This window comes from Rhododendron vialii, chromosome 3a (genome assembly GCF_030253575.1).
Source record: "Rhododendron vialii isolate Sample 1 chromosome 3a, ASM3025357v1".
In the NCBI taxonomy this organism is placed as follows: Eukaryota; Viridiplantae; Streptophyta; class Magnoliopsida; order Ericales; family Ericaceae; genus Rhododendron; species Rhododendron vialii.
In genome coordinates this window covers 28,313,635-28,338,767 of record NC_080559.1, presented here as the reverse complement: position 1 = coordinate 28,338,767, position 25,133 = coordinate 28,313,635, and the positions used below count along the sequence as shown (strand labels likewise).

The 25,133-nt window shown below is 38.5% G+C and overlaps 1 protein-coding gene and 1 pseudogene across 1 annotated transcript; one reads left to right on the top strand and one right to left on the bottom strand.

The window, feature by feature from the left end:
* The first annotated feature begins 261 nt into the window (after positions 1-261).
* Positions 262-11,847, top strand: LOC131319592 (SEC12-like protein 2; annotated as a pseudogene).
* LOC131319588 (uncharacterized) lies at positions 8,759-16,855 on the bottom strand. Its single transcript, XM_058349933.1, has 6 exons — positions 16,585-16,855; positions 13,022-13,602; positions 12,378-12,561; positions 10,552-10,616; positions 9,571-9,781; positions 8,759-9,121 (listed from the first exon to the last, which is right to left on the bottom strand). Exons 1-6 carry the CDS (start codon positions 16,750-16,752, stop codon positions 8,759-8,761), a joined length of 1,572 nt encoding a protein of 523 aa, XP_058205916.1. The 5' UTR covers positions 16,753-16,855.
* Between the last annotated feature and the right edge of the window lie 8,278 nt (positions 16,856-25,133).

Sequence of the window (25,133 nt, the reverse complement as noted above, 5' to 3'; positions counted from 1 at the left end):
AAGGTGAAACGGGGCCTATTGTTTCGGAAACAATCAACCTCATGTACGTACCCCTTGTTTCCCATTTTGAAGAATGAACGGCCTGATCCTATTCAAATCTCAATCTAACGGCTGGTACTTAAGTTCGCTCATCATCTTTTTTCCTTGGAGAGAATTACCTTCTCATGCGGATCAAAAAAAAAAAAAAAAAAGAATTACCTTCTCATCATCTTGTGAGGGCGTTTCTGATAAAAAAAAAAAAAAAGAATCTTGTGAGGGCGTTTCTGATTCCGTTTAGTAACGTCTTCTTTATCAGAGAGAGAGAGCGCGATGGAGCCCGCGAACTGCAAGAAGTACGGCATTACTCTGTACGGAGCGTCCTGGATCTCCGATGATAATTATCTGGTATTCGCAGGAGGCGGCGGCGAAGGTCGCAGCGGCATCCCCAACGCTCTCCTCCTAGCCCGCTTCGATTTTGAATCCAATTGCCTTAATGATCAGCCTGTGAGTGTCTATTAAACCCTTCATAAAATTCATGTGCATCTATATCATACCCTAATTCATGTATCATATGTTTATATATGAATTCGACCTGAGAACTTGGTCCAATAGTTCTAAATTTCTCTTCCAAGGGTTTGATTTAACTATTCTTACAATACTGACATTTGCCCATTAAAAAAAATCACGTATTATATGTATTTGAATTCGGCACGAGAAATTGGTACGATAGTGTTGTAGTTGCTCCGAGATACTGGGTTCGAGCTAACAAAGCAATGTCGATACACCCACCCCTGGGTTGCCCCAGTGGTAAGGGCGGACCTGTGCCTGCAACATGGCAGGGTTCGATTTCCCTTGGAGGCACTCGGGATTTGAAGTGGGGGATTGTGGCGGTGGTTTGCTGCACTGGTTCCCCATAGGTTTACACTGCATGGGTGGGTCCAATGTGGCCCTACCGTGGGGTGGTTCTTTCGTCGTAAAAAAAGAAGCAGCAATGTTGATACTAGGGTAGGGCAGAATAATTAGGGCTTACCTACTAAATTCCAAAAAAAATATGTATGAAATCTTATGGACTTTGTAGATGGTTAATGTGATCACACACAAAAGAGAAGGTATACTGTACATGATTTTGTTGGATCACTGAGGGACCTTTATTTGTGATGCATAGTGTGATACCCGAGACATTCATCATTGTGCCTTTCGTGATTGGCTGAAATTAAGAAAACAAAGACATTCACATAGCAATCAAGAAGGACTTTCAGTTCATGGATTTTTTTGAGTGATTCAATTGAAATATGTTCACCGTTCAAGGACCTCACTCCTCAGCATCATTGTGCTTTTCGTGATTGGCTGAAATTAAGAAAACAAAGACGAATACATAGCAATCAAGAAGGACTTTCAGTTCATGAATTATTTTGAGTGATTCAATTGAAATATGTTCACCGTTCAAGGACCTCACTTCTCAGCATTATTTATAGGTAGTTTGCATGCTAGGCTCAGGTGTCAATTTATGAGTATGTGGGTGCACGTGAGGCGATTGGGGAGGTGTGTGCACGGCATTATAGGGGGAGTGGATAAAGAGGCAAATGAGGCGGCCAAGGGAAAAATGGACAAGTTCCCACAAGTAAAAATTAATTAAACACATGCCTCTTTGGGGTTGATTACTAGTGACACCAGTTCACATATTGTTGATTGCCGTACTGGCCAGCCGCCATTAGAAAAATTCTTATTGGTTATTGCTTGGGTACAAACATGCAGAATAATTAGATAGGGTGAGAGAAGCAAAAAGAAAGAGAGGAGCACTTAATCCAGGCCTTACGATGGCAGAGTTGGACTTGACAAGGAGGAGTTTAAAATAGCCCGGCCTTATGTGTCAAACTAATCTTGCTTGGGCCGCCTAATGTTGTATCTCTTTCATGAAATGTTTCATTGTGTTTTTAGTTCCATAACTGAACAGTACCAGGGACGCTCTTATTGTGCTTAAGTCTTGCCACTCAATTACACTGCTCTATATCTGTGTAAATGGCTGTCTTTCATGTTAGTCTTAGAAAACCCATTTCCCAGAGTTGCAAAGTGTTAAGAGAGCCTTCTATTCCTTAGTTACCGTTTTCTTATGAATTGTATTACTGGCCTTTCATTATGACAAACTTTATTTGGTTGTGTTTTATTGTAGGTGGCAAAGCTTGGAACTGTTTCTGATTTGCCTTACAGAATGGCTGTCCACCCAGGAGGAGATGGTGTCATCTGTTCCTTGCCAAAAAGTTGCAGGTACTTCTCTGTTCCCTTTGCATTATAAGGGGCTCAGTTATCGAAAAACAATGCAAATTTAATTCGTGCTTGATAGGAACTATGGACTTGATTTGCTTCTTTGGGATCTAAAAGATGGTCAATGCATTTAGTGTTGGTTGGTGTCCTTCCTCTGTTATGAATACCCCATTCATTAGAATTCCAAACGGATATTTTGAATTTTTATTCCAAACTTGGACAGCATTGGTCAGGAAACTTTCTTGAGAGCATGTATATGATCCAAAAGCTATGTGAAATGGCCAATGTAAATAGGTCATTTTTCTTTAGAATGTGTCGATATTTCATCTTTGATATGATTGATATGCAGTGTGATGGAATACGATACCTTTGTGCATTTACTTCCTACTATTTGTGTGAATCGTGATGACATATGCATCTGTTAATTCTACAGATAATAGTAGTTCTGTTGCAGATGATATAGTATGGTGATGAGAATGGGATATGTGTTAGAAACTTAGATGTATCATGTATCTTTTTGGCAAAATACCCAATTCTAGGTATCTAAGTTCCGTAGTTTTGTTTTTGCTTTTCTACTCAGGCAGAAGTTCTCATTCCAAGGACCAAATATGGTTAGAACCTTGTTATGTCGTAATTAGATATGAGTATATGACCATACTCATTATGCAATTACAGGTGTCAATATTTGTATGTGGAAGTGATTGGTAATTGAGACAATTCTTTCACGATGAATGCACCTTTTGACTTTGATCGTATGTTTATATTCTTATAATTTGCCTAGGAATATTATTCTCGTGCTTTTTTTCCTTTTTATCTTTCGTCTTTTAATTTATGTAGATGCTTTGAATGGGATACAGTCAAGAGCACTGATGGTAAGAAACTAGGTCTAGAACCATCAGACAAAGTCATTGATGAACTGGAAGATGTAGGCCAACAGTTGGCATTGATTTTTAACAATGATGGTTCTGTTCTTGCTCTAGGAGGCGAGGTAGAGATCACTTTTCCCATTATTCTACTATTTCAGAATGTGCTTGCTGCACTTGGAGTGTGACAAATCAATTCTACATTATATGCTTTCTTGTCTTCATGATTGATTTTTACCGAATTAAAATGTCCATCTTATAATTTTGTGCTGAAGCACATGCTATATGGAAGTCAAGGGAAAACCTCTTGTAGTTGTGGCATATATCACTAGAACAAAACATTAGATAGTATTTATTTGTTAATGGTTAAGGATGTCTCAATTCTCTTTGATTTGGAATTGAATTTAGACAGTGAAGTTGAAACGTAGAAGCAAAACGGCATCTTGTGCAAATTACCATGTCAACTGGTGATCTTGTTTTTGGTGCAATACAGGATGGAAAGTTGAGGGTTTTCAAGTGGCCAAGCATGGAAATTATTCTTGATGTGTCTAATGCTCATGCCTCTGTGAAGGATTTAGATTTCAGGTTCTCAGTAATAGATTCATTGAATTCAATGTCTGCTTTTGATTCTCATTGTGGAAATTTTTCTACAATTTTGATGTTGCTGACAGTTGATTTTGGTAATGTAATGCAGCCCTGATGGCAAGTTTCTTGTGTCTGTAGGAAGTGGTGGCCCTGGTAGGGTTTGGGATGTAACATCATCGAAGCCAGTAGCTTCTTTGTCAAAGGAACACGTGAGCTATAATTTGTCCTTCCAACCTTATATAGGAACTAATTCATACAAACATTTGATTGAGTGGCAGGATCTTTGGGTTTTTTTTCCATCCCCTCTATCTATATCTTCCATTTCTTAATTCTTAAATGTTCGTTTCTGAATACCTTAACACAATACACATGAAATGTCATACAATTTGATCCTCAATTTGTTGGAAACTGAGTGATCAGATTATCACAACCATCTGAATGGCCCCGTGATGAAAACAAATCAACCTGCATGTAAAAAAATGAATTATCCTTAATGATATAAAAATGAATGCACGCAAAAAATGCATGTACGAATAAATAGAATTGAAAAGGAATTAAAGTGCACCTCTGTGAGACTTCCTACTTGCTTGCTTTATTTACGCAGGAAGCTAACTTTATGTTTCTTTCTCGTATTTGTGTAACTAACATAATCTTGTGCTTCCAGGATGAGGTTTTTGGCTGCAGGTTTTGACGTAGTGAAAAGAATCCAGTTCTCTATATTACTGCAATGCGAGGTTCTTTTTAGAACCCTATGCCTGCTACTTTTCTTCTGTATAAAGAAAGTTACTTAACTTATATGGACGAAAAAAGTCATGAAGCACCTTCTGATATATAGGTCAAGGTGGAAGTATTGTGAAGTGGGACACTTCTCCGTGGAAAAGGGTGAGCACAAAGCATGTTGTTCGAGACCCAGTTTGTGCGTTTAATGCTTCAGCGGATGGAATGCTCCTCTCGGTGTAATAATCCTTCGGTTAATTTGTTTTAGGTTCTTGAGACATGGATTTCGCCGTTGGAGACTAGGAATTGGGGACTAAAATAAGTTCTTTTGACCTGAAAAGAACTTATTTGTAACTAAAAGTATGGAAAGGATAAATAAGGACCGTTGTAAGAATCTCCCATTTTGGGAGAGTGAAATTAAAATTCCTTCTTAAGATTCATCCTCTAATTGCAGTAGAAGTTGATTCTTCACTTAATTTTGACCCAATACTAGTAAGAGGAGGAAAACTAGTAGAAAGGCTAATTTCAATAATATCAGCAAGTCAGCGACTACTGCTTGTGAGTCTCTGTCTTTATCTCCTGTATTAAAGAAAAGACTGAAAGTTGAGCTGCATCAGTTTTCAATTACCACCTATGTTCCCAATTTCACATATTTTTGCAAGTGCCTCACTTTTGTTTCCATTTTAATTTACCTACCCCGAGGAACAATTCAGGGTGATGTTTTGATCATAACTTCTTCCAATATGCACATACAAAACGTGGTTAGAAAAGCACACCCTGGCCTTGTAACTGCTTTGATGTTCTCCCAAGATTCAAGGTCTTACTACTAGTCCCTCTATTATTCCTGTAGTATTCACGTATATGTTGCATTGTTACAGCACTGTCTATGAAAAAAGTTGTTGATATCGAAACATGTGGCTTTTAAATACAGGGCTTTGGTGTCTGCGTCATTGGATTCAAGTGCAAGGGTGACTATGATCAATGACGCCAAGAGAAATGGTACGTACTTGCTCCATTTTACTGATATGGGATAATTAGCTGGTGGGAATATCTTGCCCATTGTCGCATAATTCGTGTGTAGAGGAAACCGCACCCGCACTCAAAACGCAAATTGACGGATTTTTCCTGAATTTACAATGAATTCGGGAATTAGTTTTTAGTTTTTACACATGGCCCATTTTTTAATCTCTATATTTAGCTTTGTGTCAATTCTCAGCACGAACTATGATGCCAGCAGTATGTGATTTCAGGTTTAAAGAGTAAAACCAGCTGTATGTGAGGAGGCTTTTTTTTACTTGAATGCGCAGTGTGGAATAACTAAATCCAAGGGGTTTAAAATTAGGGCCTATAATGTAGAAGCCACTAGGCCACTGGCTTAATTCATTCATATTATTTCAATCAAAGCTAACTTTTATTTAAGATAAAGTATTATTCCATTGAATTACCACACCTATGTAATCAACAACATAACTTACTAAATATTCATAACATATAATTTAGTATAGACATTTTAGAACGCTCTTAAAACTTAAGTATAACAAAAGATGTATCACGAATATCATACTCCTTCACAACAAATATACTTGCACCACATCCAATGTAAATTGACTAAATGTCTAAAAATTTTCATATATGGCCATATGGTTATCTTTTTGTTTGTGTAAACAGCAATGACATCAAATTTTATTACAGATTGCGTAAAGGTTCAAAAAATCATATATAAACTATGAAATTTAAATATACAGAAAAGGCACTCTGAGACGCTGTCTTACAGTTCTCTAAAAATTGTTGTTACCACTTTCGCACCTGTACGCCCTCGCGAACTCAAGTTAAGTGACATAGATCTTGCCTTACCATCTTGGAAATGATTTACTGGCTTTACAGCTTAGAAAACTAGCCGCATACTAGAATTGGATCTAGGCTATGATTTGTATACCATCAGCTGTGCCAACACAATTGAGTGTTACGACTAGTATTTTCAACATATTTTAACAGACTCTTACTGTATTGTTTATCATCCTATTATTGTGGTCTAGCTAACCAACCAGTCTAGGGTTCCAATTTGGAAGGAGGAGGTAGATCAAGATCCCAAATATAGTCATATTAAACAGAAAATTAACAGCGATCCTTCCTATTGACAAGAAGAATAAAGGTCTCAATCAGAAATGTAAAACTAACAATATGGAATGAAGGTCTACCATAATATAGGTTGAAATTTAACCTGAATAGAACTTTATCTAGAGTCTGGACCACAGCCACAATTCTTATCACCAGAAGCTTATCTATCTTATCTCACTTGGAACTTTAGGAGTAAGTGCTTTTGGATGACAGAAATATGTGAAGGTGTCTCTCAATTTCCCAACAATGTTCTCCTGTCTTGTTCATGTGAATCATTTCTATACTGACGGAGTTAACAATCTAAGAAAACAGTAAATTTTACTTCGTTTTGTTGCTATTATTTTGCAGGATTGAGCTTGTGGATAATTGTACGTGTCATTTTGCTTGCAATAGCTGGATATTACGTGAAGACAAAAGGTATTCTTCATTAGAGGCATATGTGTTATGCCTCTTGAGCGCGAAATTTGTAAATTTAGTATAATGAACAAGTTGATATTTTCCAAAACGGAGCTCGAATAGTATCTAGATGTATAACTAAGCAATAAATCGGAGGCTTGTTTGAGCAAAGCAGTTTTGTGTGCGGTGGCATTACTGGTATTACAGAGATCTCATACGAAAATGTTTTGACTAGTTGAAAAATAAAGCTTGTGTTGTCTTTCTTCCGAATGGGATCTTGTTCAAAAGTAAACCTCATACCCTAATTTTGTTCCCTTTCTCCAACTTATTTGCATAAGAAGGAGCAATTTGAGAGAGTAACTTCACATTCGTCCACATAAATCCCATCACCAGAGTAGAATAGAAGGTTCTTGTACTAGAATAAATGGGGTTGTGGCAGATGCAAGAGACTTCACATTCGTCCACATAAATCCCATCACCAGAGTAGAATAGAAGGTTCTTGTACTAGAATAAATGGGGTTGTGGCGGATGCACAGCCGTCCACATAAATCCCATCACCGAAGTGGAGTCACTTTTGTATCTTTTTTCTGCTCAATAAAAGGGTGAAGTATGGAGCGACACGGCTATAGCAAACTCCTATAGGAGTGATCATAGGAATACAAACCCAAGGCATAGGAGTGATAATTTCTTTGTCCATTTTGCTTCTCATCCAAGGAACCCTGGCAGGTTCTACGGGAGAGACCAATCATCCATATGCTTCTACCGTCACCAAGGACTAGTGGATCAAAGCCGGGCTTGCATTTCATTGAAAAGGTATGGTCCTCCTATCATCTTTGGGTACTTATTCAGTTATTTTCTTCCTAGAATGTGTGGTTAAGGCGTTTTGTAATTTCGTTGGTGTATCATACTTAAGTCAAGAAGTCAGAGAGGAGGTTGGGGTTCAGGTCTTAACTTCTCGTCCACGGCAGAGCGTAAATCATGAGTTGCCCTCTACTTAGCATTCTGGAAGCTCAAGTCTTCGAATGAGATCTAGTTGAAAAAGTATTTGATTTTCTGAATTTAGGACCTTAAATTTTAGGTGGGATCATAAACAATATCTTCACTCCATGATAATTGCCTTGAGCACTTCATCAAACCCTTGATGGACATTCAAAACCAGATCTTAAGAAGATAAACAAAACTTGAATTGGAAATGCCTAGAACAAGATGTTCTGTGTATATTTATACATATGGAGTAATGATTTCCGCACTCCCCCTTTAGATGAATGCACTCTATCTTTTGCCAAGTGTTAAGTCTGTCTCCAATCCTCCCCCGCCCATACCCCCAAGGCCCCAATGACTGGGGACAGGGTTCTGTTGTTGTGATAAAATTACACAGAAAATTTCATTAAAATACTTGAAATGGAGTGCATTCATAAAAAGGAGAGTGATGATATTATATATATATATATATATATATATATATATGAAAGAAAAATTTAGCAAAACAAAACAACAATTGAAAATTCCAGAAGATGCGACAGCACCGAGACTATAATTGAACTCATCCGAGAAAGTTTGTGTACGGTTGATGTAATGGGTGCAAATACAAGTAAAAACAAGCACAGCCCGTTAGGCGTGATCAATCTGGTGAGAAATACTATAAGAAATAGTGATTTAAAGACACTCATCGAAAAATCAAAAGATGTCAAATGAGTGACCGCAGAAACGATGTAAAATCCCCATTTGTTATAATTATGCAGAGTAATCACCGGTTACTCATTATTTACTGAGAAATTGAGGCAAAAAGTACACATGAATGAATTCATAGCAACCGATGAAAATGCCAAGGAACATGACTAATTATGTTTAGCTTGATTCTCCCAGTATCTCTGCTCCCACAACTCGACTAGGCTAACTGAATTTGCTTTGCTTTTGAGAAGCGTACGAAATGCATGAGGATCATATGGAGGAGGCATGTTACATGGGCTCACGTCTGTTGGACCCTTCACCATTGATTCCATCATAAACGCGTTGTGTAATCCTACCGCAGGACAAGCCAATGTCTCCGAACATATTTCGATTGCCCTTTCAGGTATAGTGGGCTTGTATCTTAGGAGTTTGGCATATTCTCTCAAGACATGAAACATGTAATCATACACATAATCCATCTTCAAATCCTCTTGAATGAAGTCACTTGCCGTCTTCACAATATCTTGTGCCTGCAAGTACGGAACTAGGATTTCATTTTCAAGAGGTTGGGAGCCAATAAAGAAACAAGAACTTTCTTCTTGAAAGAAGATCAATGTACATACGTAATGGAAATAGCGAGCAGTAAAATCAACTAAAACACGAATACTTAAACCCCTGATTTTGTGGGGCCCAAATACTTAATTTTGATAGATCACATGAACCGTATGACAAATGAAGAAACATATACATAATTAGCATTTAATTATGAAATACAAGAAGCTGATCATGGACTAACATAAATGGGGTACGAATATAAAGAACTAAAATAATTTAAACAAAGCCCTATTTAATTAACTTCTCTCCAAAACTCCAACTCGTAAAATTAAAACAAATATCGCAGAAAGAGCGAGTAAAACAATAGCAATGGTGTAAATTTAGTGCTTATCATGAAGAGTAAACGAAAAAGTACGAGAAATACCTCTTGCTCATGGTTGTTGCCCCATTCAACGGCAAACTTAATAGATCTGCACTGGTCGTACTCTTTTAGGGGCCAATAGTGGTGCATCGGCATCAAGCCTCTTGTGAAGAAATCATAGTAACGTGGCTTTACCAGTAAGGTAACAGAATTACATGCAAGAATATATTTTTCACTCACTGACCATCCGAATCCTTCAAGGTATATCTTGTACCTATTAAAAGTACAGCACCAGATATCAACAAAGAAAAAATACGGAACACTGAAGTGCACAAGTGAATAACTACACATATCTAAAAGAACACTTGACTTTAAAGGGAAATAACATAAAGAGGGGCATTCCACGGATTGAAACTCTTGCACACCTTGCACCTTCTTTAATTGGAAGGAAAAAGGAAATATGTGCGAACCCAAGTCTAAACAACAATCATAGAAACTAGTTTTTCGATTCTTCTCGTCGAGATGAATGATTAATCCAAAAAAAAAAACCACCGATAATTAAGGGAATACAGGCCATAAACAACTGAGATTCTGTGAACCAAAGGTAAAAGCATCTCTGTGAGCAAATGATGATGTAGGGGTTTCTATTGTCTTGTTTCCATGATTGTTTTAGACTTGGGTGGGTATTTCCTTTTTCTCTCCAAACACGGTGTGCATGATTTTTCATCTGTGGGATGCCCAAAATGCTCTCGCACCCCCTCACGGCATGAACTGAGGGATCCTATAGGCCGGGGCGCCCTATAGCTCTTGTTGGGTAAATCTGGGCAGTCCATCTCGACAATGGATGGTTTGGATTGTAACCCGACTATGGATGGTCCAGATCAATAGGAGTTCGGATTAAATCCGAGCCATCCGTGCCGAAATGAACGGCCAGATCAGCTGCCCTACAAAGATTTTCCATTCCCTCACGGCACACCCTGTGATCACCTCATAGCAGGGCCCACCGTTCTAGAAAAAGGGGTACCAAAAATCTTAATCTTTTACCTGTGCATACACTGGCTGGCCAAGTTTGATTGCTTGAACCCTTCCTGTCTTTCTTTCTTCCAATCCTACAAAAGTTCCAAGTTCGATAGTTGCTTCCAGTACTGTTTTCTAGTTAGATTTAGAATAAGCAAATGGAACCATAACAACAATGTATAAAGCTTTTTAGCCTTGGGCGTACATGTGGTATTTCTCGGACACTAAGTACGGTTTTGATGAATAAGCATATGAAATTCCTAATTCCTAATCAACAATGTATAAGCTGCTGTTATTGCCACGAAATAATCCTTTAATGCCATGACATTCTTTATATAGCAACTATTATGCCCTCAACCCTTCCCTTATCTTGATTCCACCATGGATCCAATTGGGAGAGGTTGAGGGTAAAATTGTAAACTCAAGATTCAGTGTCGTGGCATTAAAGGAAGGTCTCGTGATATTAACGCCTTCCATTGTTTTTTTTTTTTTTTTTTCTTTTTCTTTTTCCCCTTTACAATGATGAGACACAAATATTCAAACAGGTAGTTAACCCGAGGCATGAACTCTCATTCTTTTCCTGCAAGTCTTAAAAGGCCATCGCAATACCTATTTACAAGTTGATTACACCTTGTAGCAACTACTGTTCACTTATCAATCCATTGTTATATTTTGATTATTATCTCAACAAGGTGGAACAAAGGCACTTAATCCAAGAGTAACTCATTGATGCTGATCCGCTTCAGAGATCAGTTAGGATACTATCAATTACCAACTTAACTCGCGTTCATCCTTGACACTCAAATTATCACCTTGGTCGGACTTGTTTTATTTTCTAGAAAATGTCAAGTGTTGCTTTGAAATGAAATCAAAGAATGATGATCACCTAACTAAGTGTGCTACTTTGTGATGACATCGATTAATCGATTAAAACACCACTCTACCTCAAGTGTTGAAGAAATCCTGGGTTTTCCATGACGGAAACCCTTCAAGGCAAGGCCACTTTGAACTCACACATGAAGGGATAGAACTTGAACAATAGAGCATTCAGCATTGTAAGCAATACAACAACGAAATAAAAGGCTATTCTAATTTCTAAGAATAATCCATCATGCATAAATATTAGGGTTGGCGATGGGCGGGGTTGGGGAGGATGTATCACTATCCCCATCCTCGATCCACCCACCCCTAACCAATCCCCATCACCGCCAGGGATTTTTTTTTAAACCTCCATTCCCACCTCAAACAGGAAAGAGGGATCCCTGCGTGGAATTAGTGATCCAAACCTTAAAAAGAAATTAATAATTTCGTTACTATGGAAAAGGAAACATTACTTTCATTAATAAATATTACTAGTTCCTTATAGACTAAAGCCAACACATGAGCAAAACATACTTGAAATTACATCAAGTACGCAAAGGATTAGAAATAGTTGGGGAAAGAATCAGATGTCTGAATCTCTTGCATGAGAAATGAAAGATACATATGTGAAAGTGAAACCCTAACCTAAAAGGTTAAAACTAATACACTGGTGTATATATAAATGGAACTTCGGGGCAGGGCAGGTAAGGGATCGGGGTGCATGGGATCAAAGCGGAGTGGGTTTGGGGCTGGAACAGATACGTATCCGCCCCCTACCCATTCTCTGAATTTTTTAAAAATCATCCCTAAAATCTACCTGATCCCAAAAAAAATTCTTAATCCCCTACCATTCAGGGTGGGGATCGGATTGGGTGGGGTCACATCAACCAAAATGGTCATCCCTACCATTAGTTAGATACACTGACCAAATATTTACGTATGTACGTATACATACGTAACACACATATATTAAAAAAAAAAAGTCTGAATACCAGTATGTACAAGCGAGCACCCCAGTCTTGTTTGTCGGAGATATTGCATTTGAGGAGATCCCTTCTATTTCGAGAAAGCGGGGTGCCTTTCCAGTATGCATAAGCCTCCTTATCCATCCATCTCTTGTCTCCTTGTTTTAGTTCCTCTAATATTCTCTCCCATGGTTTTATATTTACCTCTGCCCTACAAAAATACCCATTTCACGAAAATAGTCCCTCAGTTCCTTACCAAGTTACCATACATCTAACATGTCCGAGCCATTAACATATTACAGGTAAAATTTAGAACAAGATTAAGTTTCTCTCTGTTGATGTTGAGCAATGTTACGATGACCATATTATGAGTAGTATGTAATGTGTCACCAATCACATGACAAATGAGCACATGGTCAACAAATGTGGCCGCTAAAGTATTATTGCTATATTTCCTTTAACTATCATCACAACTTTAGAAAACAAAGTTGATTACAAAACCTCCAATTACGTGGTGACAGAGATCAAAACTATCAGTGACATTCTTATTACTATTTTTTTTTTTAAAAAAGAAAAAAGTGCGGAGTTAATGCTGAAAAAATTACTCCCTTTCTTTCTTTCTTTTCACATCTCAAATAACTCTTGGAGTACTAGTGTTAACTTTTGCTTACCATCCCCAATACGACCAATCAGGAAAAACGATGCTCAATGTGTCATCTGTTCCGCAATACCGGAACAATGGAGGTGGGGCCGTTGCATTGGGCCGAGTACTGTAATCCGCTGATTTGATAACTGGCCTGTCCGAGACACTGAACACTAGGTCCAAATCAGGTAATTTCCCGGGGTACCTCCGCAACAACTGTAGGATTCCCCACTGCGTAAAAAGATCCCTGGTCTCAAACCCCTTCCTGTATCTCTCAACGTAGGCCCTTCCGTTGAGTATCACCAGCCTGAAGTTGGACTCAACCCTTGCCCTCTCCTCCACCATCTCCCTCGTGATCCCGGTCTCCTTCCACGGTCGTAGGTCCTCGTAGATCCAACGGAAGTAATCCGGACACGTAGTAGTGGTTGATGGACTGTCTTGATCATCTTGGGAGGGGAAGCTCGTTGGGTAGTAGTTTGCCGGGCAAGTTAGATGGCTACCGAATGTGCAGTTGAGTGGGAATTGGAATTTTTGCTGGGGCATGGGGATTTCGGTGGTTGTGGTGGCTAGGAATATTGTACTATTCGGTGGCGTATTCCCTAAAATGGCCTGCATGAAAACACCAAAACAACAACCAATGTAAGCGACAGACTGACTTTTTCAAAAATGTATGCGACAGACCGTTAGAGATTTTCAAAATAAAAGAGTCGTCGGTTTTGATTTTGTAAATTTCCTTTGTTTCCTTAGAATGCTTGTTTTTCTCTTTGTGAGCTTTGTCCCACATTGGTTAGCTGAGAGATGTTAGAGTGGTATATATTAGGAAACATTCTTAAAGTAAGTAACTAATGATCTAATGTGGTGCAGCCCACCATACCGGCAGAGCCGGTACACACACGCGTGCGCGGGCTGTGGTGCATTGTGGCGCTTTAGCGGCGCACTTTGCACTTACCACGTCAGCGCTAGGCGCCTTATAGGAGTCATTTCTTATTGCGAGTTGGCAGTAAGGTGGACGTGGATGACGCATGTCACACGCGTGGCAGGTGAGTCACACGGGGTGGTTCCGATCGGGTGCGACTCGTGCGTACGGGTGCGCTGGTCCGTGGAGTTGCGATCGCAGTTGTCGGCCGCAAATAGGCTCGATCCAACGGATTGGATCAAATCCGATTGGATGTGAGTGAAACAGCACACCAGTTCGGTGTGACTGGGTGTGACTGATCGATCTAGACCGTAGGATTTGATCCAACGGTCAGACTAGATCGGGTGCATACCCATTCTCAATGGGTGCGTAGTGGCCTATAAATAGACCACTACTTAGCAGAATCCAGTGCTCATATACACACAAAAATCCGAAATTCCACATCTCTCTCTATACTTCCTAGCATTCATTTTGCATTCTGTTATGCTGCAGAAAACAGAACGCAGTGGTTCTCGGTTCTCATTTCCGTTCAGTAGGTATTCTGTCCGTTTCGTTAATGCGCAGGTGAGTCACACGGGGTGGTTCCGATCGGGTGCGACTCGTGCGTACGGGTGCGCTGGTCCGTGGAGTTGCGATCGCAGCTGTCGGCCGCGAATAGGCTTGATCCAACGGATTGGATCAAATCCGATTGGATGTGAGTGAAACAGCACACCAGTTCAGTGTGACTGGGTGCGACTGATCGATCTAGACCGTAGGATCTGATCCAACGGTCAGACTAGATCGGGTGCATACCCATTCTCAATGGGTGCGTAGTGGCCTATAAATAGATCACTACTTAGCAGAATCCAGTGCTCATATACACACAAAAATCCGAAATTCCACATCTCTCTCTATACTTCCTAGCATTCATTCTGCATTCTGTTTTGCTGCAGAAAACAGAACGCAGTGGTTCTCGGTTCTCATTTCAGTTCAGTAGGTATTCTGTCCGTTTCGTTAGTGCAAACGCAAACGGAAAGAACTTCGAGTTCGGGTTTCGATTTATCTTGAAGGCAGATTTGCTGTAACCCTTTGCATACCAATCTGGTGGGGGCAAATACTGTCTTTAGGAAAACGACATAGTCGTGACTCGAAGCGTGTTTCAGATTTGGTGGAGATTTCGCCAACAGTTCAGAATTTGCAGCAGCCAATTTTTCCAACCAGTCCAGTTTTGGAGAGATTACTGCGTGGTCCCAAAGATTATTGAGTTGAGTCACACACTTGAAAGGAATCAGAAAGACCGATGTGGTTCTATACTCAGGGTCGGCTCTAAAATTTCGGAGGCCTGAGACGATCTTCGAAAATGAGGCCCTTAATATCCTATCACTTAACGTGTAATTCCTTCTTCTTCTGTTCGTTAGGTTTTGTTTGCAATGAGAATTATCGTTTAAGAGGAAAAAAATGCATCTATGTTAATGGTGTAGTCACCAAAACGAAAAATTTTCCCAGAGATTAGCGATCCTGAGGTCCCTATATCCAACTTTATTCTAGCTTTTTGTATTTTCCTCCGTTCCATTTTTATTGGGTCATTGGGTCTTATGCAAAACATATTCATAGGTAAAAAAATGGGCCGTGTAACAACACATATATACTAGGTACTAAAATTAAGTGAAGGCCCTAGTTTTTGGACATTTTTGGGGGCTTAAGACATAGCCTAGAGCCGGCCATGTCTATACCCATTCAAACATTTCCCGACTTTAATTAGAAACCACTAACATTTGGTTTGATGGAATGAAATTGACAATGGAAGGGAATTGCTGTTGGAATGAAATTGGAGGAAATGAGATTGAAATATTCATTCTCGTTCTTTAGTTTGGTTGTGCTTAAAAATAGTCATTCTCATCCACAATGGAATGGTGTGACTGGTGAGACAATAGTAATTTTTGAAGTGACAATAGTAATTTTTGGTGTGATATTAGCAAAAATAATTTTTGAAGTGACAATAAAAAAACAAGACATTCAGTGCCTTGTATAACGTGCAATAGTGGTGTTGTGGTGTACGTGTGTGCCTCGTAGAATTGATGGTGGACATGGAGAAGGATAAGGTGGACTTGATGACTAAGCATCACTTGCCACTTGGTATATTACTAAATTACACATCTCACACTTGCATCTCTATTGCTCACATCCACTGGTGGTGGGGGACTCCCCCGCAAGGCTCCCTCTTTCTCACGTCTCTCCCTCTTTTTTTTCTCTCTCACTTCCCAAATATTTCTCTATACAAACACAACTATATACAGGATACAAGATAGGGAAGGAGTCAGGGATTTGGATCACTCTGAATCTCCAACTCATATCACAAATACAATCACGTAACTAGCTACATAGTTAACATATGAGGCTTATCCACAAAGCCTCCAAACCAATAGTAGAAACACATGTTTATTCATTCCTAAATCAATCTTACTTTTCAACAGTTTTCTAATGTCGCTAAAGGTAAAATTTGGCGTGAAGCATATTGTTCTAGGCTAGAAGCACTGAATAACTTTTCAGATTCGAAGGAACTCAGTAGGAAAACAGTACATAGCAGACACTCAAGGCGTGTTGCGCATCATGTTATGTTGCTAGCTAGACCTCTTTCAAAGAAAATGGAGGGGGAAGAAAAACAAAGCGCAAATGGACCCACTAATACTACTAACCTCGCTGATTGAATGGTGAAATGTTTTGGGATGCAATAAGGGTATTCTATCCAACTTGAAGAGACTCTCAAAACGAATCTCATCGATTGAATGGATGATGCAAACTAAAGCAACGACTAAGCTGCCGTTGATGATGAATTGCCATCCGCTCGGCATTGGCCACTTCATTTTGGCAGGAAATTGGAAATCTATTCTGTTAGGAAAAAATTAGGCAGTGGTTTGTTTTTTCTTTCTTTCTAATAAAATTTGGGTGAGTAAAATAGGCAAAGAGAGAGGGAACGTGAAGTGAGTTTCTGTAGTGAAGTGAGACTATTATAAATCTATCTATCTATTATATATAAGCTGGCTTTCTTACATCCGCTGATACGAGGTTTTTATTTTATTTTATTTGTAACAATACATACGAGGTTTATGGTTGGTTCCACGATTTCGCGCCATTCAGTTGATTTTTTTCCCGGGAAGTCAACTCATGAATGGAAGTCCTTAAATGAAGGGAGTATAAAAAGGAGGTTGGCTTATTCATGGAGGCTGCGTGAATCCTTTATTTACGGAGCCGTGCGATCTCGGCCTTTCATTCTGGCTTTAGACAGTTCGAACTTAAATGAAATTTTTTCTAACTGTCAAAAAATATTCTTGGACGATCACAATTCACCTCCGTAAACAACGAATCCCGTTAAAAAGATTTTCTCGTATAAAAAGTTACTACAACACCAACTCCAATAAGTAGAGTACTAGGGAGTACTACCATATTTTCTTTGTGGTTGATGGGTCTTAGAGCATCTCCAACCCACACTCCATTTCTTTATTTTGGAGGAAAAATATTCTTCAACCCATCTTCTAAAACTCTCTTTCATTTGGGAGGATGAACTTTGATCCTCTAAATATTGAGGATGAAAGAAAAAATAGAGAATCTCCTCCAAATATGTGTTGGAGTTGATAAATAGAGTATTGGGTTGGAGTTGAGATAAATAGTACAATCCTCTAAATCTACTTTTCAAATAAAATAGATTAATTTGATCCTCTCAAATGGAGATTTGGAGGGTGTTGGATTAGAGATGCTCTTAAGCCTAGGTATGGGCCTTTACGTGCGAGTGCATCGTCCAATAAAGCTATCAATTCGTCAACTTTGGGCCAGGTGTGTGTGTGTATATATATATATCTTCAAATAAGGACCTTAAAATGAGGACCTTATATGCGGACCTTTCCATTTCTCGCCTTTCCCGATCGAATTTCGATGATCCGAGCCGCTCAATGTGTTCAGAATATGATTTTAAGGGTATTCACGAGAAATCGGCAAAAAAAATGACCGGAAAGAGCTTGATTTGAGCAGTTTTTATTTGAACTGTTCGATAAAAAATAAAAAAAACTGCTCGGATGAAGCATTTCTCGGTCTTTTTTTTTTGCTGATTCATCGCGGGTACTCTTAAAATCACGTTCTGAACACATTAAGCGGCTCGAATCATCGAAATTCGATCGGGAAAGAAAGGTCTGCATTTTATTAAAAAGAGGTGGTTCTTATAAAAAGAGAACTCATATATATATATCACCGTTGCATCAAACATTGGGAGGCTCCAAGCTTCCATTGTACTACTAGTACTTCTCACCATACTTACAACAAAGCCATTGACAATCAAAGTGCTTTTTAATGGTCCAGAAAAGACTCTACTTTACACAACTGGGACCTGCCGTTCGGACAAATAAGTCACAGTGGCTTATTTTTTGTCTTTATTCAAATTTTTTTCGTATCACTTGGCTTATTGTCATTTTTTTGGGAATTATTGCATCCTCACGACAAGGAATCTAAAAAGTAAAAAATTTGACCGAAATCCAATTTTTTTTAATAAAGACGAAAAAAAATCAATAAACCAATTTTTTCGTCTTTATTCAAAAAAAATTGGATTTCTGTCAAATTTTTTTACTTTTTAGATTCCTCTTGACGTGAGGATGCAATAATCCCAAAAAATGACAATTAGTCAAGTGATACGAAAAAAATTTGAATAAAAACAAAAAATAAGCCAAAGTGGCTTATTTGTTCGAACACTCAGGCCCGGGAAACGTGGCAAGCGCAGGGGGTTTCTCGGTGGAAACAACTCCTTGATTGAATCTGATCAGTAGAAATCACTTTAGATCAGCTCCAATTATATACGGAGTATAAGCTGGCTTTCTTACATCCGCTGATACAAGGTTTTATTTTATTTTATTTGTAACAATACATACGAGGTTTATGGTTGGTTCCACGATTTCGTGCCATTCAGTTGATTTTTTTCCCGGGAAGTCAACTCATGAATGGAAGTCCTTAAATGAAGGGAGTATAAAAAGGAGGTTGGCTTATTCATGGAAGCTGCGTGAATCCCTTATTTACGGAGCTGCGCGATTTCGATCTTCCATTCTGGCTTTAAACAGTTCGGATTTAAATGAAATTTTTTTTAACTGTCAAAAAATACTCTTGTACGATCACAATTCACCTTCGTAAACAACAAATCCCGTTAAAAAGATTTTCTCGTATAAAAAGTTACTACAACGCCAACTTCAATAAAGTAGAGTACTAGGGAGTACTACCATATTTTCTGTGGTTGATGGGTCTTAAGCCTAGCGGTAGGGTATGGGCCTTTACGTGCGAGTGCATCGTCCAATAAAACTATCAATTCGTCAACTTTGGGTCAGGTGTGTGTGTCTATATATATATATATATAGAGTCCGTCTTCCGTAAGGATCACCTCATTTTAATAAAATATGGACCTCTCTTTTCCGATTGAATTTCGATGATCCGAGCCACTCAATGTATTCAGAACGTGATTTTAAGGGTACCCGCGAGAAATCAGCAAAAAAAATGATAGGGAAGGGTTTCATCCGAGAAGTTTTTGTTTGTTTTTTATCGAACGGTTCAAACAAAAGCTGCTTGGTGAAGCTCTTCCCGGTCATTTTTTTTGCCGATTTCTCGCGGGTACCTTTAAAATCACGTTCTAAACACATTGAGCGGTTCGGATCATCGAAATTCTATCGGAAAATGGGAGAAATGAGCAGGTCCGCATTTTAACTAAAATAAGGACTCCCTCATTTGAGACTGACTATATATATATATATATATATATATATATATATATATATATATATATATATATATATACGGTTCAAGAGACACTAAAAAAAATACCTAAAAAATCACTCCAAATCTCAATCTCATAGTTTCCGATCAATTTTTTATGATCCGAACCGTTCAATATGTGCAGAATGTGATTTTAAAGGTGCCCCCAAGAAATTAGCAAAAAAATGACCGGGAAAGGCTTCATTTGAGCTGTTTTTATTTGAACCGTTCAATAAAAAACTGTTCGAATCAAGCCCTTTCCGGTAATTTTTTTTGTTGATTTCTCACGAGTACCCTTAAAATCACGTTTTGATCACATTGAACGGTTTGAATCATCAAAATTTGATCGAAAATTATGAAGTATTTTTTTAAATATTTTTTTGGGCATTTCCGGAACCGCCCTGTATATATAGTACTTCTCACCATACTTACTACAAAGCCATTGACAATCAAAGTGCTTTTTAATGGTCCAGAAAAGACTCTACTTTACACAACTGGGACCAGTATGAGTAAGAATAGGGGGAAACGTGGCAAGCGCAGGGGGTTTCTCGGTGGAAACAACTCATTGATTGAATCTGATCAGTAGAAATCATTCCAAAGCGATCAGCTCCAATTATATATTTACCCAAAACTGATCGTACCCTCCGTTAAAAAGAGTTCCAGATGGGCGTGAATGAAGGTAGTAAACGTGATTGGCTTATTCACAGAGCCTCCGAGGGATTCACGGAGCCTCCGTGAGCTTGGCCGTCCATTTCTACTTTAGACGGTTTGAATTTAATTATAACTTTTTCGGAAAAGAGATAAAACTATTTTTCAGAAAAGTATCATTAACCTCCGGACCATCCAAAACAATCTTAGACGGGTCGCGATTCACCTCCGTAAATAATTCTTCACGGAACCCTTCGTTAGAAAAGATTTTCTCAGTATAAAAAGTTAAAACTCCAACTCCAACAAATTAAAGTAGTACTCCTACGTACGGAGTAGCATATTTTCTTTGTGGTTGATCAGGCACATTGATGGTCTTAATTAAGCCTAGCGGTAGGTTTTAGTACTCATGGGCCTTTACGTGCGAATGCATCGTCCAATAAAGCTATCAATTCGTCAACTTTGGGCCAGTTACATATATCACCATTGCATCAAAGATTCGGAGGATCCAAGCTTGCATTATGGAGTACTACTAGTACTACTTCTCACCATACTTAACTACAAAGCCAATTGACGATCAACTTAATTGCTTTTAAATGGTCCAGAAAAGACTCTACTTTGTACAAGTGGGAATATGTTAATCGTCGTCTACTAATTAGGGAGTAAAAATGGGGGACACGTGGCAAGCGCAGGGGGGTTTTTCAATAAAAACTACTCCCTCCGTCCCTTATTTTGTGTCCAATATTTCATTTTGGGCTGTCCCTTAATAAGTGTCCATTTTGTAAAGTTAGTGGGTAAAAGTTGGTGTATTGTCTATTTTATCCCTAAAAGTAGATTCCATTTTGAAAAGTAAGTAAGTAAAAGTGTAATAATGATAGGTAAGGGCATCCGCACAAGACTCTTCAAATTTTGGATCAAATTACACTTTAAAAATTCACTTTATTACTTTAATTAGCCATTTTTACAATGTCTACTGCATCAGACTCTTTACTCTCATTCTCTACTTAATTAAATATTCATACTTTTGTTCACACTTCATCTCTCATTTTTAACATTTTTTTTCCAACTATGTTCATCCTTAATTCGGTTTATATATTAAAAATATGAAAAAATTAAGTGTTCTAATTTTCAATTCGTTTGAATAAGTGCAAAGATTTTATTTTTCTTATTATTTTATCCTAAAGAGTCATAATTAATTTTTGTCTTTAGGATTATCATAATTAAGTATTTGTTTTTCATTTAATTCTATGGCTATCTTAGGGCTCGTACACAGGAGCCCTAAAGTCAAAAATTAATTATGACTCTTTAAAATAAAATGATCAGAAAAATAATATCTTCGCACCAGTTCAAACGGATCGAAAATTGGAACACATTTTTTTGAGTGTTGTGCTCCAAACATGATCCTTAAAACAAAACATTAAAATAAGGGATAAAATGTGAATAGTACCTCGCCTAAAGAAAAGAGTAACTGTTCCAAAGTTAATATTTTGGAAAGTAACGAGGGAAGAAGCAAGACTGGTGCAGGAGAGAAACTTGGGTTTTCTCGTTACTTTGACGGGGCGAGGCTGTTCCACGAGCAAGATGCAGATGCTCTAAGTAGGAAAAGTGGAGGAAAAAGTTAATGTGAAAGGTATAATGATAATTTCTTTTTAATAAGTTGGAGTTACGAAGCAGGACACTTAAAAAGGGACGGAGGGAGTACTACTTAAATCTGAGTAAAAATCACTCAACAATGAGCTCCAATTATTTACCCAAACTCATATATACCAAATTGAGTTTGCTCAATTTTTTACCCAAATCAAGGAGCCCGAAACCTTTATGTAATAGCCCATATTTGGTAGAGTCGTAGCAAAAGTGCTTAGTCCCTCATTGGTTGGGAGCTAAAGCCTCATTTCGTATATCAACACCCACCAAAAACTATATGTCACCTCTTTGGTTTACCTTTCGAGTCGATGGTACAAGAGCCCCGCCCTTGTCCAAGTGGTGGATGAAATGTGCTTTGCTACCTAGGACATCGGGGAAGGTTGCTGATCTAGCATATGCACTAGGACGTTGCATCCCTAAAGAGGGAAGATTGTAATACCCCATATTTGGGGGAGTTGTAGAGTTTAGAGAATGCCTAGTCCCTCATTAGTTGAGAGCTAAACTCTGATTTGGTTTATTAATATGCACCCGCCAAGGCTACATGTCACCTTCTTAGGTATATCTTCATAGCTTTATAAACCGGCCACGATGAACTGTTTCGGGTGGTTCGTAGCGGTTTTTTGAGGTGCCGGTTCGGGTACTAACCGGTATAGCGGTGGGACCAAAAATCACAAAGTAAACCGGCCGGTTCCTACTACGTAGCGGTTTTTATCAATTTTTTGCACTGTCGTGGCCTGGTTCGCTAATATCAGACTGGTTTGGCAGATTGAACCAATGTCGATAAACTCAACGTCGACCTTGGCCGATTGAAGCGATGAATCGTCGGTGATTTTACACAATGTCGATTTGCACTTAGCACCGAAACCAATGGCGTGGTGAGCCGGTGGTGTTTGAGGAGAGAGAGAGAAAGGAGGGATGAAAGCAACTAAAGTTGGTGGGTTTGGGTACCAAATCAAACCAAACCGAGTCTTAAGTCTCAATCAATTAGGGTCGGCTATGTCACACCCCATTCCGGAAAACACAACGAATAATTATTTTCCAAATAGGATGGGCCCACGCCTGGCCTTGTACAAAAGGTAAATAAAATACACCAGCTAGGTGGCCGACACATGAAAGCTTAACTTGCATATGTACGGAAAAACTGTCGTACAATGTCACGTCCACAATTTTTAACAAAATAATTATAACATTTCTACTGATCAAAAAAAAAAAATTAAAACATTTCAAAATGAAAATCCATTGCGAATATACATCTTAATACCCTAAAAGCTTCCCATAAAACATCAAATGTACGATTCAAGTTTAAAATTGGAACACTTATTTTTTTACTCCGTTTATATATTAAAAAATATAGTTAAAAAATTAAATGTTCAAATTTTTAATCTGTTTGAACTGATGTGAAGATGTTATGTTTCTGATCATTTTATCTTAGATAATCATAAAGGATTTTTGGCTCTAAAGCCTTTCAATGAGTATCCTAAAAGAGTCCTGAAACTAAATAAAGAGTTTTGGTGTTTGTTGAAAGGCCTTAGAGTCAAATATTCATTACGACCATCTAGGATAAAATGATCTAAAAAATAAGATCTTAGCACCGGTTCAATCGGATTGAAAATTGGGGCACTTAATTTTTTAATCATATTTTTCCATTAGTTTCATTAACGGTGTTAACGATTTTACCAATTTGGAACGTAAAACAAATTTCATGGTTTATTTGGTAGCAATTGAAACTAGATGGATGAAATTGAGACAATCGTAAAATTAGAGAGACGCCTTCAAAAATTTGCCCTTATTATTTTGCAGGTTTTTTTGCCAATATTGTATACATCAGCTGGGATTAGCAGGGTATTAATATGTTAGTCCACATGCATTTAGAGGCTATCCATAGCCCTAAACCCCAAACTCGCCCCCGTGGGCTCGAACCTGCGCCTCCGCTAGGGAGGCAAATGCCGCACACCAACTCCACTGGAGAGGAATTGGCTTGCAGGATTGAGATTGTGGATAATTGTACTTGTCATTTTGCTTGCAATAGCTGCATATTACGTGAAGACAATAGGTATTCTCTATGAGTGGTGCTATTTGCTCCGATAGGATTCCTACCGACGGTATACCGATGGCCGCGCGATAGGATTCCTACCGACGGTATACCGATGGCCGCGCGCGGCCATCTCCGGCCACCAAACAACCTATCCGAGCCGTCCAAAAATTAAAAAAAAAAAAAAACCGAGCGGCCCAACGCGGGAATTAACGGCATCCGATGTGTGTAGGGTGCTTGATCTAAACACCCTATTTTTCGTGTATATATGTATATCGGCTGTCCGGTGGCCGGAGACGGCCGCGCGCGGCCGTCGGTACGATTTTCCTACATTTCAGTCGGTACACATAGGATTTTCGATTCTCTATTATATATGTTAGAATAATAAAAATATTGTGATTGATTATAGTTGATTATAATTGATAAGGATCAATGATTTGATTACCTTTCCATGGTATATGATTTGATTTTGTTTCTATGGTTTAGCATTCCACTCTTGTATAAATACAAGACCCTATGTACATGTTATTAATCGAATTTAATAAACAAAGATGCTACATGCACAACGGTTGTGCAAAACATCAAACACAACCAATCTCCATCCGTCCATTATTGTAATAAATGGTTAAGATTCGTTCAAACTTTTCCTTGGAAGAATTAAACTTTTTCGTTGGAAGAGCATCTTTGTAAAATCTAGAGCGTCCAAACACATCTGAACGGTCAGAATTTGTTACACAACACACACAACGATTGTGTGAGTATCATTTCCGTTTAAAAAAATATTTCTTCTCTCATATTTAACAAGAGACATATGTGTTATGCCTCTTGAGCGCAAAATTTGTAAATTTAGTATAATGAACAGGTTAGATATTTTCCAAACGGAGCTGGAATAGTATCTTGACGTATAACTAAGCAATTAATTGGAGGCTTGTTTGAGCAAATTAAGCAGTTTTGAGTGTGACGTAGGACAAGATTGGAGAGTTATGAGACCTCATACGTTTTGACTAGCTGAAAAATGAAGATCGCGTCTTCTTCCGAATGGGATCTTGTTCAAAAGTCAACCTCATACCCTAATTTCTTCCCTTTCTCCAACTTTATTTGTGTCCCTCCAACATTTCTATTCGAATCATATACCCATGTCTT